At 43.3% G+C, this 16,005-nt stretch overlaps 1 protein-coding gene across 4 annotated transcripts in view; it reads left to right on the top strand.

Annotated features, from left to right (window-relative positions):
* Window positions 1-300: 300 nt before the first annotated feature.
* Window positions 301-16,005, top strand: part of XPNPEP1 (X-prolyl aminopeptidase 1) — a 54,825-nt gene continuing 39,120 nt past the window's right edge. Inside the window, exons 1-4 of one of the 4 annotated variants that reach the window (XM_060125467.1) lie at window positions 378-424; window positions 923-1,045; window positions 8,031-8,119; window positions 13,072-13,196. In XM_060125467.1, the coding sequence (XP_059981450.1) occupies window positions 393-424; window positions 923-1,045; window positions 8,031-8,119; window positions 13,072-13,196 (369 nt within the window). In that variant the 5' untranslated portion in view covers window positions 378-392. Of the gene's footprint in view, window positions 425-922; window positions 1,046-8,030; window positions 8,120-13,071; window positions 13,197-16,005 lie in introns of those variants that run through there. The other 3 variants (XM_060125468.1, XM_060125469.1, XM_060125470.1) reach the window with 3 other exon arrangements.

Here is a 16,005-nt window from a genome sequence, read left to right as displayed (position 1 = left end):
TACTTCCAGAACCGGCCACGTCCTCCTAAAAGCTAGAACATCCCTGAAGGGCAGCTCATCGCGCCGCAGCCCCTTCAGCCGACAAAGCCCTTCTTTTTCCTCCTTGGGGAATGGCGAGAAAAATGAACAGAACTGACGCGCCGCGGCACAGCCTCCACCCTCTCGCTCGCCGCAAGGAAAGACGCGATGCGGGTTGGGATGGGAACGCAGACGGGTCCCGGGGGGTGGGGCGGTCTGGAGGGCGGGTGGGCGGGTGCCTGAGGGTGGGCGGGGCCGCGGCGCGGGCGTACGTCACAGAGGCGGGCGAGGCCGGCCTCCTTCCCTCTCGCAGGTCCACGGGAGATCAGCTGGTCTGCGCTGCTGTGACGTGGGCCGGGGTACGTCACCACCGAATGGCAGCCTCCAGAAAGGCACCGCGAGTAAGGTGAGGGCACTCTGCCGCGGAGCCGGTGTCCGGGCAGCGCGCGCCACCCCCGGCCCCGAGCGCGCATGTTGCACTCTGGAGGGCAGGGACGAGCGGGTGAGGAGCGGTGGGCTGCCCACCGCAGTCGGGCGCCGGCCGGGGCTGACCGGAGCCCCGCGAGCGAGGCCACGGGGAGGGAGCCATGCAGCCGGGCAAGTTCCGGTTCGTTTCCGGCGGGGTCGCGGGCATCCCCGGGCAGCCCGAGCCGGGTCCCCGGACAAGTGTGTGTGCGGAGCTGCGGCGCTCGGCCTGAGGGGGCGGTGGCCATCGCAGCCCCCTCCCCGGCCCGGCCAGAGGCCCCGCTGTGGCAGGAAGTTGACCCCTCCTGGCCCCTCCCGGGGTTCGGGGAGGCGGGCGAGCCCGTGCCCTCGCCCCTCTACCCTGGGAATCTAATTCTCAAATTACAGTATGACAGTATGACACCTTCAGTTCGTCTTCCTGATCTGTCACCGCCACTAGGATCGGCAGCCGCGGCCCTTCCCACCTAGATGGTTTCAGAGGCTGTGTACGGGAATACTTGGGCATAATCTCCAGGAAAATCCCACCAGTAACCTGCCTTGGGTTCTCCCTGGATTCAGGGAGGTGAGAAGGATAATCCTCTGGTTTCACATTAAACGGCTTTCAGCCTGTGCTTCCGCCACAACCAGGGTATACTTAACCAGAGCAGCTGACAAAATGGGAGACTGAGAGATACGTTGAGTTGTCACAAAGGCCAGAAGCCAAACTCCCTGGCAATCCACACGGGATCAGCTGTCCTCTGAACAGTTGCAACTTGAATGAAGAGGCTGGACAGCATGACCAGACTCACTTGCTGAACACAGACCATGGCTTGTGCTTGTGTTTGTGAGTGGACAGATCCCAAGCTGACCTTGACTTGGACTTGGCCTTGCCACAGCATGTTGGGGATGAGTAGAGGACCTGCCCGCTCGGTGGAAGGGTGTCTGATGTGCGGCTAACCTGCATGGGGAAGGAGCTGCCTATGTGTTAAGTGCTGGAAGTGGGGTCAGGCAAGTGGATAATGAGTTCTCTTTCTAGAAACTTATAGGCTGAGAAGTAGCCTTTGAGGACCAAGTTGGTCTTTGCTGGATTCATAGAATCACAACATTTTAAGGGTAGAAGGGTCTTTCAGTATCAGCTGAGAGAGCCTCCTTACCTCACACAAGAGGCAATTGAGAGGCTGAGAGAAGGGAGGCCATTTGCCCCAGGCACCTCCCCTAATGGCAGAATTTGAGTGCCATTCAGTGTAAACATGACTTAGTTTAGGTGATGGAAACTAAACTCAAATGGACTTAGGTAAGGGGGTGAACTGGCTTCTAGTGCAGCTGAGTCCACGAGACCACACTGGCATCAGACTTGGCTTCTCTCTTACACCTCTTGGCTCTGATTTCTTCAGTGTTGGCTTCATTCTCAGGCAGACTTTCTCCTTTGGCAGGTTATGACAGTTCTAGTCTGACAGCCCCCGCAGAAATAGAGCCCTTTTACCCAATGGTTGGAGCAGAAATTCCAGATCTGATCCTCGCTGGACTGATTTGATCCTAATGTCCATCCCAGAACCGATCATTGTGATTTGGAGGGGTGGATTGAGCAGGTCTGGGTCCCAGTACTTGGTGGGTGAATGGGTGAGGCTCATTCCAACTCTGTGGACTGAAAGTGGAGAAGAGACGTTCTCAGAAAGAAAACCTAGGTGCTCTGATCAAAAGAAGGAGGGTTGGATTCTGGGTAGGCAAAATAACATTGCCCACTTCTTCATCCTAGAACTTGTTCCATTCTCCCCTTATCTCACCTCACAGGGCATGATTGAGCATTTTGGTCCTTGTTTTGCCCCATCCTGAATGATATACATGTATAATTCTCATCATGGACTGGGGGAAGGGTGAGGGTAACAACACTGCAGGGAGTTCTTTAAAAAGAGAGAGGGAGAAAAATGTGTCATAACCATCTTATAAAAAGATTGAACAGGAAGTTCTCTGCATGCTTCTTTCTTCTTACCCATCTCATGACACATCATGACACTGAGAAGGTGTAGACTGAAGAAGTCCTGGGCAGGAGAAGAGCACTGAGCTGGAGGTTGGCAGGCCTGGACTCCAGTTCTAGCTGTGTCATCCTATAGCCCCGAGGCCTTGAGCAAATTGTGTGATCTCTGTTTCTCAGTTTCTTTCTAGAGCGGGGAGCTGAGCTGGATCATCCCTGAGGTATATTCTAGCTCTAACATTTAATGATAGCCTTGCTTTGACTGAGAGTCTGAGAATGTGTCTGTCCAAGTAAGTGAAGGGTAGATGGATCTTGGACTCTACAGAGACCAGGGTATGACAGGAGCATGACCATTTTAATGTTTAGCTGCTTTGTGGCTCCTTTGATCCTTACAGGCAGGTGGAGGTGGTGATGCTGACAGAGAGAGCTTAAACTCAAGTTCTCTGTGAGCATCAGCTGTCAGACCTGATTTCTGGTCTTGGCTTTGCAGCTCCTGATGTGTATGGCCTGTGGCAAGTTATCTTTGTTTCTTCTCTTGTGAAGTGAATGAATAGGGCTACTTCTGAATAACCTCCCTCCAGCTCTCTTGTCCTGTGTCTGAACCAGTCACTGGCACCAGTTAAATTTGAATAGAGAAATTGACTTCCTTGGTTCACCATCTTGTAAATGTGCCTATGAAGTCAATGGAGATCAGGTGAGAATGTGACTTGTATCGCTGTCCGAGAAAAGGTTTCTTACTTTGTAAAATATAACAGCTTTATTGAGATATAATTCATGTACCACACAATTCACCTATTAAAAAGTACAATTAAGTGGTTTTGAGAATATTCCCAGAGTTGTACAACCATTACCACGGTCAATTTTTAGAACATTTTAATCCTCCACAGAAGAAACCCTGTACACATTGCAGTCACTCCTCATTTCCCCAACTCCACCGCTGCCCTAGGCAACCATTAATCTACTTTCTGTCTCTATGGATTTGCCCATTCTGGACACTGAATATGGAATCAAACAATATATGGTCTAATTTGACTGGCTTTTTTCACTTAGCATAAAATGTGTTCCAGGTTTACTGTGATGTAACATGTATCAGTAATTATTCCTTTTTATTGACAAATAATATTCCATTGTGAGTTGAGACCACTTTTATTTATCCATCAATTGATGGACGTTTGGGTTGTTTCTACTTTTTGGCCATTATGAATAATGCTGCTATGAACATTTGTGTGTAAGCTTTTTTTTTTTTTTTTTCCATTTTGGGCATTTTAACATGGAGACAAAAGTGGTAACAATAGCAAAGCAAAAAAAAAATAATAAAAAAGACCAATATTTAACTTTCCCGTCACCCAAGTCTCACACTGAAGTTCTATTCCCGTGTCCCCCATAAGCACCACTGAACTAAAAAATCTATTTTAAAGCACCCAAACCAGTCCAGACCCTCTCGAAACCAAGAGCCCCAGCCAGAGCTGTCGTCTCTCTTGGGTCCAAGCGAGAGGAGGGTTCCGGGAAAGGCACCTCATAACTCACGCAGTGCAACGCCGGGGACGGGTTCGGGCACAGGGCACTTGGCGGGGAACCGGGGTGGCAGTCACAGCCTCTGTGCTGACATGCAGGGAAGGGGACTTCTTCTGTGATCCCAACTATTTGGTTACACAGCCAAGCAAACGTGACTAGAGAGTTGGGTTAGCGGAACAGGAACCCGGGCCTCAGCAACAGACCAGGCTGCTTCCAGCAGGATCCAGTGCGGGGAAGGGGGTTGGAATACAGACAGAAGCACAAAGGCGATAAAGGCTGATTGTGTGTAAGCTTTTATGTGGACTTAGTTTTCTTCGGTATGCACTTAGGAGTGGAATTGCTGGGTCATAGGCTAACTCTGTATTTAATCTTTTCAGGAATGCTAGACAATTTTACAAAGCTATTATACCATTTTACATTCCCACCAGCAATGTCTGGGTGTTCCAATTTTTCCACATCCTTGCCCATACTTGTTACTGTCCGGTTTTTTTTTGTTTGTTTGTTTGTTTTTAATTATAATCTTCCTAGTGGATGTGACGTGGTATCTCATTGTGGTTTTGATTTGCATTTCCCTAATGAATGATGATGTTGAAAATCTTTTCATGTGATTATTGGCCATTTGTATATCTTCTTAGGAGAAATATCTATTAAAGCCTTTGACCATTTGAAAATTGTAATATTTGTCTTTTTATTTTTGAGTTGTAATAGTTATATACTCTGGATACTAGAATCTTATCATATATATGAGTTGCAAATATTTTCTTATTTTATGGGTTGTCTTTTCACTTTCTTTATGGTATCCTTTGAAGCATAAAAGTCTTTAATTTAGTGAAGTCCAGTCTATTTATTTTTGTTTTGGGGCATGTGCTTTTGATGTCATATCTAAGAAATCATTGCCTAATTCAAGGTTAGGCAGTGTTTTCTTCATGCCTGTGTTTTCTTCTAAAAAAACATTTATGTCTGTGTGATCCATTTTGAGTTAAGTTTTGTATATAGTGTGAGGGTAGATGGTCAGCTTGGTTCTTTTACATGTGAATATCCAGGTGTCCCATCATCATTTGTTGAAGAGACTATAGTTTTCTCCATTGAATGGTACCCTTGTAAAAAATTGGCAGTAAATGTGATGGTTTATTTCTGAATTCCATTTCATTGATCTATAAGTCTATCCTTTTGCCAGTACCACACTGTCTTGATTACTGTAGGTTTATTAGTTTTGAAATCAGGAAGGGTGAATCCTTCAACTTTGTTCTTTTTCATGATTGTTTTGGTTATTCTGGATTCCTTGCATTTCCGTATGAATTTAGGATCTGCTTGTAAATTTCTACATAGAAGCCAGCCAGAATTGGATAGGAATTGCATTGAATCTGTAGATTATTTGGGGGAGTATTGCCATTTTAACAATATTGTCTTCCAACCCATGAACATGGAAAGTCTTTCCATTTATTTAGGTCTTCTTTAATTTCTTTCAAAATGCTTTGTAGTTTTCAGAGTATAGGTTTTTTACCTCTTTTGTTAAATTTATTCTTAGGTATTTATTGGTTTGATGCTGTCATAAATGAACTTTTCTTAATTTCATTTTTGCATTGTCCATTGCAAGTATGTAGAAATACAACAGATTTTTGTATATTGATTTAATATACTGCATTCTTCTTCTTTTTTTGGCCACGTTACATGACATGCAGGATCTTAGTTCCCCAACCAGGGATCGAACCCGTGCCCCTGCAGTGGAAGCGTGGAGTCCTAACCACTGGACCACCAGGGAATGCCCTGTATCCTGCATTCTTGATGAGCTTGTTTGCTAGTTCTGATTTTTTGTATGGATTCTTTAGGATTTTCTATATTGAAGATAATGCCATTTGCAGTAGAGATAGTTTTACTTCTTTTTTGCTAATCTGGATGGCTTTTGTTTTAGTTTCTTGCCTTATTGCCCTGGATAGGACCTCCAGCACAATCTTGACTAGAGGTAGCAAGAGTGGACATCTCTATTTTGTTCCTGATCTTAGGGAGAAAGCATTCAGCCTTTTGACATTAAGGTTGATGTTAGCCATGGCTTTTGTAGTATTCTTGATCAGACTGAGGAACTTCTCCTTTTCTAGTTTGTTGAGTACTTTCATCATGAAGGGGTGTTGGATTTTGTCAAATGCTTTTCTGTGTTTATTGAGATGATGATGTAGTTTTTGTTCTTTATTCTATTGACGTTGTGTATTACATTAATTTTTATATGTTGAACCAATCTTGAATACCTGGGATAAATTCCACTTGGTGATGGTGTGTGATCCTTTTATATCTTACTGGATTCAGTTTGCTAGTATTTTGTTGAGGATATTTGCATTTATATTTATAAGAAATATTTAGGTACCTTACTTTTTAATGAAAGAATATACGGTTCCCCCAGTAAAGGACACCTCATTCTGTCCAAGGAAATTAAAGTAGCAGCCATCTAAGAGCAGGCCTGGAGTGACTGGTGAAAATGTCTGGCTGTGTGGTGGTCTAAGCACATACAAGTGTGGTAAAATTAAAACTATTTTTAAGTTCATAGCTGAATAAAATCTAAAACCCTTTCTATAGCCAACAACAGGCTCCTTGTTGCCTCTGATCTTGTCTCCTAACCACTTACCTCCCTGTCCTCCAACACACACATCAATACCACACTGGCCTCCTTGCTTTCCTTCAGGTATACCATGCGTTAGGGCCCTTGCACTTGCTGTTCCCCTTTTCTGGAGTGTTCTTCCCCTAGACATCCACATGGCTCCATCCCTCACTTTTGTTTAGGTCTCTGCTAAAATGTCATCTGTTAGTAAAGAGGCCTTGCCTGGCAACCCCATCTAAAATAACCTTTCCTCTTACCTCTCTGACAGTCTTCCCCTTGCCCTGCTTGACTTTTTTTCATAGAACACATACTCACTGCCTGTTAGACTGTTTTCTTGTGTCTGTTGCCTCTCCTCCTATATCCTCCCCTTCTAGGATCCTCCTGCTTTCCCCTGCCCCACCATGTAAACCTCTTGAGGTCAGAGATGTTCTCTGTTTTGTTCACTGTTGTGTCTAGAATAGGGCCTGGATTATAGAAGATTTTCAGTAATTCAGTAAATATTTATTGACTGAATGGGCTTGAAAGAAAGAGAAATCCTCAGGTGCCAGAAATGTAGGGGAGCTTAAAGCCTGCATGACATCTGGTAAACTGAGCCTTGAGGGATTTTACACGCTGTAGGCCTTCGTAGTTGGGGTCCATGGCACCAGACTATCCTTGTATGAGGACAGGACACTTGTATGTAAATCTCCTTGCTGAGAAGTTAAAGTGAAAATTAATCTCAGAAGCAAACAGCAGTGACAGCAGTGCTTGTACAATCCAGGATATATACATATCCTGAGGGATTATACATGCTGTAGGCCTTCGTAGTTGGGGTCCATGGCACCAGACTATCCTTGTATGAGGACAGGACACTTGTATGTAAATCTCCTTGCTGAGAAGTTAAAGTGAAAATTAATCTCAGAAGCAAACAACAGGGACAGTAGTGCTTGTACAATCCAGGATACGTCTCATTCTCATAGATAAAATAGTCTGTGAGTCTGTAAGAAAAAGAATGACCCACCAAGAGGGAGCCAGCAGACCGAGCAAACTTGAGGATTACTATTCCAAGACCTTCTAGTGGAGGGTCTGAAATGAATTTTAAAATAAGGGCCCCAAATAATTAAAGCTAAGAGAAGGAATAGAAACCATAGTGAAGGAATATGACACCATGAAGAAAGGACAGGCAAATTTGAAAAAGAACCAAATAGAACTGTACATGTGAAAAATATAGTCATTGCAAATAAAATATTTTTAGACTAGTTAAACAGGAGATTAGACATAGCTGAAGAGAAATCATGAATTAGAGATTGAGACTGAGAAGGTTTACCTGCCAATGGTTTTGTTGTATCTGCAAGTTTTATCTGAAACTTATTTCATCACTGATACTGGGGTGAGAGTTCTTCTGACTCACGAAGGAAAACGGCTAAGTCAAGTTGATGTTCCTCTCTGACTAAGCCTTGCCACGTTTACTAAGGTCAAAGTCTGCAATATCCTGTTCTTTCTTTTCTTTAGGGCAAACTACCAGGATTGTCAGCTGAAAAATCTAAGAATAATTGAACCTAACGAGGCGACACACTCAGGAGACCCAGGTGTAGAAACAGGTAATAATTTTATCTGTTACTGAGATGGAACATCTCAAAAGGATTTTGGGTTCCCTCACCCCAACACCAAGTTGGGAGAGAAGAGAGGGTAAGGGATTAATAATTGATCATGCGTGGGGATGAAGGGATATATATCTGGAAATTAAAAACCATTTTGTCTTTTGGTTTCCCGGGTTGTTGGTTATTGTTTTTATGTGTGTGTGTGCGTATAGTTATTTTTCAGTAGAAAGTTAGAGTTATGGTTTTTGCATTTCCTGTTCTTGGGATGGTGGTGATGGTGGTGGTAGTGGTAGAGACAGGTTGTTATTGAAAAAGTCCTATTCTGATTTTTCTAATTTCTAATGTAATCCTTTATTGACCACCTTAGAGATTAGCTTTCAGTTTTCATCATAAGACTATGAAATAAGAAAAGTTTATGGTGTATTATTGTGCTTTATAAATTGAATGGGCATTCAGGAAAATCTTTTTGGGAAAATTTTCTGGAACCGTATCCTCTTCCCAGGACTGGTTAGTTATATTATTGGGTTGCCAGAAACCTGAATTCTGAAAAGTGGTGTATTTCTATATTTCTGGCCCATGTAAACTGGTGCTTTTCTGTGGGCTACCCAGGAGAACTATAGTGTTTCCTTCTAGTTGACTGAAAAAATCAATCCCGTGAAGCACATTAGAAACTGTAACGGATCTTTCTTTGGAAGGTCAATGCTGCAGCTACATCCAATTTTAGGTCCTTTTTCTTTAAAAATGTAGATGTACCCAACACATTTGGGGCCGTGTTAAGAGGGAGGAGAGGAAGGAATGGGAAAAAGAGGAAGCAGGAAAGGGAAAAGTGATAGAATAATTGAATTTAGAGTTTGAAGAGAACTTACCTTTCTTTTTATTACATATGAAGAAATAGAGGTTCAGGGAGCTTCAGTTGTCTGAGGTTGTAAATCCCACCTGGAAACTGGAAAGCTTCAGTTGTCTGAGGTTGTAAATCCCAGCTGGAAACTGGAGCCCACTTGTTTCGATTCCTTTGGTCTTAGAATGCTTTAAGAGAGCCTCTGTTATGTCCCCTAGATAATATGATCTAATAGAGCGTGGGCTTGGTGATTGGCTAGAGCTGGGGTCCTGGTCCTGATGACACAGCTGATTTGGGCAAGGATTTAACTCCTGTTTATTTATCTGTAAAATGGGAATAGTGAAATCTCCCTGGGGGGGATTATTGTGAGAATTAACCACTAATGTATGTAAAGCCCTTGGCCCTTGCTCAGCAGTGGGACAGAGAAACAAACCACCATCTCTAAGGCTATGGATGCTGGAAAAGCAGCTTGGCATCTGTACAAATGTTAAGATGCTGAAATTGGAGTAAACTAGTCCCTTCTCTTATAACAAGGCATGGAGGAATCCCAGCTGGTGCTTCAGATTCAGATTCAAATAATATTTCTTGAGCTTCTACAATGTATCAGATGCTGTGCATGGAGCTTTCACACATGCTGTCATGTTAAATTCTCCTAGCCACCCAGTGAGGTAAATAGGGTGTGCTCTTCATGTACTTCCAAGCAGTGAAAAGTCTTTTGTTTGTGATAAAGGCTGAAGGTTTAGGAGCTTATGTCTAAAAGCAGACCCACATATGCAAGAGACTTTCAAATGAGTCATTCTTTTTAAAGCATGATTTAAAAATGCCTGGCAATGTATGGGCTAATTTTACATCATGGCCTAGGTTTGTTGTTCTTGGCTCCCCGCTTCCCTGCACACCCTGATTAGCTCTTGGCTGCTTCTAACATTTCTGAAAAGTAATGGGATATGGAATGAGCAGATGCTATTATACAGCATCTTCTAGGATCCTAGCTTTCTTTCACTGAAGATTCATTACTGTTATGCTGAGTCTGAAAAGATCATAGACACAAAGTTGTGATATTCATTCAGCCATCTTTGAGTGAGTGTATGCATATGTTAGGTGCTTGGCTAGATACGTGGATTCAGAGATGAAGATGACATGGTCTCTGCCTTAAGGAGAAGCAATATATACACCTAATGCACCATTTATCACGTTGCTTTCATAGTTAGTTAATTGTGTATCTACCTCTAGTAATTGCAAACAGAACATTTACTATATGCCAGGCCCTATTTCTAAGTGCTTTGTATATAGTAGCCCATTTAATCCTCATAGAAATTACCCTATGAGGATCACCAGCCATAATTTTCACCTCCGCCATCTTGACTCATTTCAACTGCTGCCACCTCAGTGGCTGGGTCTTATAATTATACCTGCTCTGTCTCCTCCTCAGCTCTAGCTGCTCACCCATTCAGTCACTTTTAAGGCCTGTTGGCCTGTGGCCACCTCTCCCTCAGCCACCTTTGCCCATTGTATCCTCCTCCTTGATAGGTGCTTCCACTGCCACAGCCCATTCGTTGCCTCAGCCACTGCCCCTTATCACATCTTTTTTTTTAAACATCTTTATTGGGGTATAATTGCTTTACGATGGTGTGTTAGTTTCTGCTTTATAACAAAGTGAATCAGTTATACATATACATATGTTCCCATATCTCTTCCTTCTTGAATCTCCCTCCCTCCCACCCTCCCTATCCCACCCCTCCAGACGGTCACAAAGCACTGAGCTGATATCCCTGTGCTATGCGGCTGCTTCCCACCCCTTATCACATCTTATCTGTTAGTTGTGGTATTGGGAGTTCTTTCATTGGGTCTGATATAGGTGACAAGTGGCTGCATCAGACTCAGGACACCGACCAAATATGAAGGGCATGAAGGATGAGGAAGGAAGGCTCAGGGGAGATGTTAATAGTGGTGAGGGGGGCAGGTGGCATTGTGGAGGGAAGTGTGAAGATGCCACTGTAGTGGAGTGAAACTGAGGATGCTGGTGATTCTGGGGAGGTCAGTCAAGAGGAGGAATGTAATGATGAGGCAGGAGATGGTGATGAAGGTCAGAATGTGGTGTTGAGGAGGACGGTTGTGGTGACCAGGAAGCAGAGGATGTCTTTGACCGGCTCCATTTTGCCTTTGATGGTTTTCAGTTTGTAACTGAGGATTTTGTGCTTGCCGTTAGTTCTGTTGACTTCATTGATGAAGTCAGTAACAAAATATCGATCCATACTACAGTCAGTGCTATAAACACCCAGTCAGTGCCATCAAAATCTGTTAAGTCAGGATGTGCCCAAATAGAAGCCCATTTCTATGAGGAAATTAATGATCTTGAAAGAAAATATACTGGCTGCTGTCATATAGTTGCTTTTTAAAATTCCAGATGCTCAGGCTGTACTCCAGACTAATTAAATAAGTTCCCCAGGTAGTTCTTTTTTTTTTTAATTTTTATTTTTTTATTTTTTTTTATTTTTTATTTTTTTTTTCCCCAGGTAGTTCTTATGTGCAGCCAAGGTTGGAATACTGCTCCAAAGGATGTCTACATTTTTGCTTGACTTTTAAAAATGTTAAATTGCTCAGAAATATGGTTCGGAAACACAGATTTATTCTGAAGCTCCTGAAAGACGTCATAATAAAGTTTTCAGATACTGGCAAGCTTATGAGGTCATAATAGGCTTCATTTTGAACCCAATGGAGGTATTGACATATAAATTTAGGTCAGATTAGATACTTCTGATCCCTCTTTTTCAAGTACATGAGAAATTATAGGCTCAGTAGGTCAGACAAAAGGAAAGGATGTCCCTCTGAAAAGTATTCAGAAGCATCTGTAATGCAGGGATCATGGACATGTTTGAATCATGAATAGGACCATTTCCATTGTCTCTCTCTTTGAGTACTTCTGTCTTTTGGAGACTTCTGAGTGGGAGCCCTGAGGCCAGCAGCTGAAGCTGCCCTTGCAGATTATGAATAAAATGGGGCACTTTTTCAGTGAGTCCCAATAGTAGTAGTATGGTACCTCGTAGGGGAATCTGTTGGAGATAACCATAAAGACAGGCTTTTATAGCCTAAGGTGCTGGTGATGATGCAGAAGCAGCAGATAAAAATGCTAAAGAAAAAAACCAAAAAAAGGATCTATACCTAGCAGAGTACAAGCCACAGTGAGCCAGGGTGTAAATTCTTGAGGATAACCTGTAGTACAATAGCCTCAACGTAAATTACTTACAGCATTGTACATTAGGATGTTTTTGGTTAAGTCAGGTATTTTTTATTTGTTTAAAAAATGGGTTGGCAAAATCCAAAAGTCTGACAACACCAAATGGTGGCTAGGATGTGGACCAGCAGGAACTTGCATTCATTAATGGTGGGAATGCAAAATGGTACAACCACTTTAGAAGACATTTTGGTAGTTTCTTACAAAACCAAATATACTCTTACCATGTGATCCAGCAATCATGTGCCTTGGTATTTATCCAAAGGAATTGAAAACTTATGTCTACAGAAAAACCTGCAACATGGATGTTTTATTTTTATTCATAATCACCAAAACTTGGGAGCAACCAACGTGTCCTTCAGTTTGTGAATGAATAAACAAACTGTGGTACATCCAGACAATGGAATATTATTCAGCAATGAAAAGAGATGAACTATTAATCCATGAAGAGACATGGAGGAATCTTAAATGCATATTGCTAAGTGAAAGAAGCCTATCTGAAAAGGTTATATACTGTAAGATTACAACAATATGACTTTCTGGAAAAGGCAAAACTATGGAGACAGTAAAAAGATTAGTCATTCCAATGGATTGGGGGGAGGGGAAAGAAGGATGAATAGACTGAGCAGAGAGGATTTTTAGGGCAATGAAAACTATTAAACTATTAAATCATAATGATGGATACGTGTCATTATACATTTGTCAAAACCCATAGAGTATACAGCACCAACAGTGAACCCTAATGTAAACTGTGGACTTCGGGGGATCGTGATGTGTCAATATAGATCATCAGTTATAACAAATGTACCACTGTGGTACTTAACTAGTCATTGAGTGGCATGGAGCAGTCTGGTTTTGGTACAAACTCTCCTGTTGTTGCAGACAGCAGAATGGCTCCAAAGGTAACTTCGGAGCTGCTTCGGCAGCTGAGACAAGCCATGAGGAACCTGGAGTATGTGACAGAACCAATCCAGGCCTACATCATCCCGTCGGGAGATGCCCACCAGGTACTGAGTGGAGATGGGCTGGTGATGGAACTCGTCAGCCCCTCGTTTCTTTTTATTCCTTTCCCTCAGCCCCAATGTGCTTGTAGGATTCAAGTTGTCAACCCACATCTAAGCATGTTCTCCAGGGCTAGGCACAGGGACCTGTGTCCAGTAGAGTCTCACTGAATGCTTATTGATTTGGCCCTGGCTTCCTTATTTCCAGTGTATATAGCTAGCTTTCAATAAATTGTGGAAGAATTAGGAGATAAACGAAGGGGCAGAAGTCTGGACCTCTCTGTTGCTGATGCACTTTACCCCATCTCCTTTGCCACGCCATGTCCCCAGCAGAATTGTCTGTCCTGCCTCCCTTCTCCCCATCCAGACTGTCCTGTCCCACTGGCACAGCCAGAAGGGCAGCCAGAAATTCATCTTGGATCTCCACTCTAGCAGGTTTTAGGGATGATTCTGTATATTACCCCCGTCATCCCCCCAGCCACCGCCTTTGGTGGAAGCATTTCAATAAGTGCCCTCTATATCTGAGAACACGAGTGATTTAATTATGGGTGAGTCGGGTTTAGAGAGGTGGAGACTGCATGTGATGGGGCTGAAAAGCAGAGGACGAAAGGATTCTAGGATTTACTTTTTTAGCTCATTGAGTCAGCAGGTGTTTGTATGCCTACACCCTGGTCATGGTACTGCAGGGTTACAAAGACGAATTTAAGTTTGAATTCCTGCCCTCCCGTGTTTAGGGTTTAGTAGAGACCTGAGACGGTATACAAAGTGCTATTCTTCCATAGAGTCATCTACACATATACTTTTTATAGCCTTTGTTTATGTGCACTGCCTTAGGTATGGTACATGACACAAAGATGAGAATGGTCCTGGTCTCAAGAAGCAGACAGTTTAGTGATGGAGTTAAGATACGCATACACATGTCTATATTGCAAGGTGGAATGTGGATGTTCCATCAAGAAAATCTGGGCAGAGGGCTGTGGATGTTTGAGGGTAAGAGGGGAGGGTGGTGGAAGGCTTCATGGGCACGGGAGGCATGTGAACGTGGCCTTGAAGGATGCATAGAGTTGGGTAAATGGAGAAGGGGGAAGGGATTCTAGATAGAAGGATTAGTAGGAGCAAAGGCAGAGAAGCAGGGAAGCTTAGAGTGCTTTTCAGAAACAAGGTGGTAAGTTCCTCTGGCAAAAGCCTAAGGAAGTAAAAAGCAATAGTCAGAAATACCGGTGTTCTAGAATTCTTTAGTTGCAGGCAATAGAAACCACCTTGAAGTACTCTGAGCAATAAAAATGCTGCTTTATAAGGATCTGGGGGCAGGGCCACTGCACTGGCACAGCTCCAGGTTGTGAATGGTACTCTCTGGAGCTGCGCCTCAGGTAGGATGTCCCGTGGAACCTGAGGGCAGGGTGCAGCTGGCCCCCTCGGAGGACTGGAATGGGAGGGGTTTCAGCTCTTGCTGCAGATAAGTTTCTTTCTGTCTCAGGCAACAAGGTAGATAGTGAATAGATGGCCACCCCACAGTTTCTGCATATATATCTCTTTGTCTGTTACTTTCAAGATACCAGATTGAACCAGAACCTTAATTCCAAATCCGGAGTCCTGGGTGAGAACTTGATCGGTGTAGTAGCTTGGTGTTTACCCTTGGTCACTGTGAGTGTATAAGTACGTGTGTGTGAGTGTATAAGTACGTGTGTGTATGTGTGTGTGTGTGTGTGTGTGTGTGTGTGTGCGCGCGCGTGCTCACATGTGAGATCACGTGTGGCACTGACATGACTGATGAGGGTCTGCCATGATGGAGGCGGTGGCAGATAAAGGTATTACTGTTAGCTGAAGCTAAGTTCCCCAAAGAGGTCCACTCTAGCTGACCTCCTTTCTGCCCCTTCTCCAACTGTGGCAAACCATATGGTCGTGACAATATCAGGCCAGTGTTAACCTGGGGACAGCATCAAGATTGGACCCCTGCTTGGAGGCACAGGAGACTTCCTGGCCTCAGGAGCAAATGAAGGGCTGAAATGAATAACCAAAGGGATCGGATGATTTGAGGCGACAGCATGACATTCAGGATATTTTGATGTTTAGAACAGAGTTTCCCAAACCGTATTCTACAGCATTCCTGTTGTGTTTTGTAAGGTGTTCTGCAAAAAATGTAGTCAGGGGTCAAGAAAATAGTGAAATGAGCGGAACAGTTCCTTTTTTTTTTTATTGTGGTAAAAAAACTTAACATTTAACCATTTTTCACACCATTGTACAATGCATCAGTGTTAACTGTGTGCACATAATTGTACAGCAGATCTCTAGAACTTTATCGTCTTACAAACCTGAAACTACAGCCACTGAACACCTCTCCCTGTCCCCGCCGACTGCCATCCTACTTTCTAAGAATTTGACCACCTTAGGTGCCTCATCTAAGTGGAGTCATGCAGTATTGTCTTTTGGTAACTGGCTTAATTTCACTTAGTGTAATGTCCTCAAGGTTCATCCATGTTGTAGCTTATGACGGGATTTCCTTCTTTTATAAGGCTAAATAATAATCCATTGTATGCATATACTACATTTTCTTTATTCATTTGTGTATGAACATTCAGGTTGCTTCCACCTCTTGGCTCTTGTGAATAATGCTGCACTGAACATGGATCTGTAAATGTCTCTTTGAGATCTTGTTTAATTCTTTTGGATATATACCTGAAGTGGGATTGCTGGATCCTATAGTAATTCTATTTTTAATTTTTTCAGGAACCTCCATACTGTTGCCCATGGTGGCCATGCCATTTTACATTTACCCCAACAGCGTGCAAGAATTCCAATTTCTTTACATCCTTGC

This window comes from Lagenorhynchus albirostris, chromosome 16, assembly GCF_949774975.1.
Source record: "Lagenorhynchus albirostris chromosome 16, mLagAlb1.1, whole genome shotgun sequence".
Classification (NCBI taxonomy): Eukaryota; Metazoa; Chordata; class Mammalia; order Artiodactyla; family Delphinidae; genus Lagenorhynchus; species Lagenorhynchus albirostris.
The sequence above is the reverse complement of the archived record's forward strand: the minus strand, read 5'-3'. Positions and strand labels throughout refer to the sequence as shown.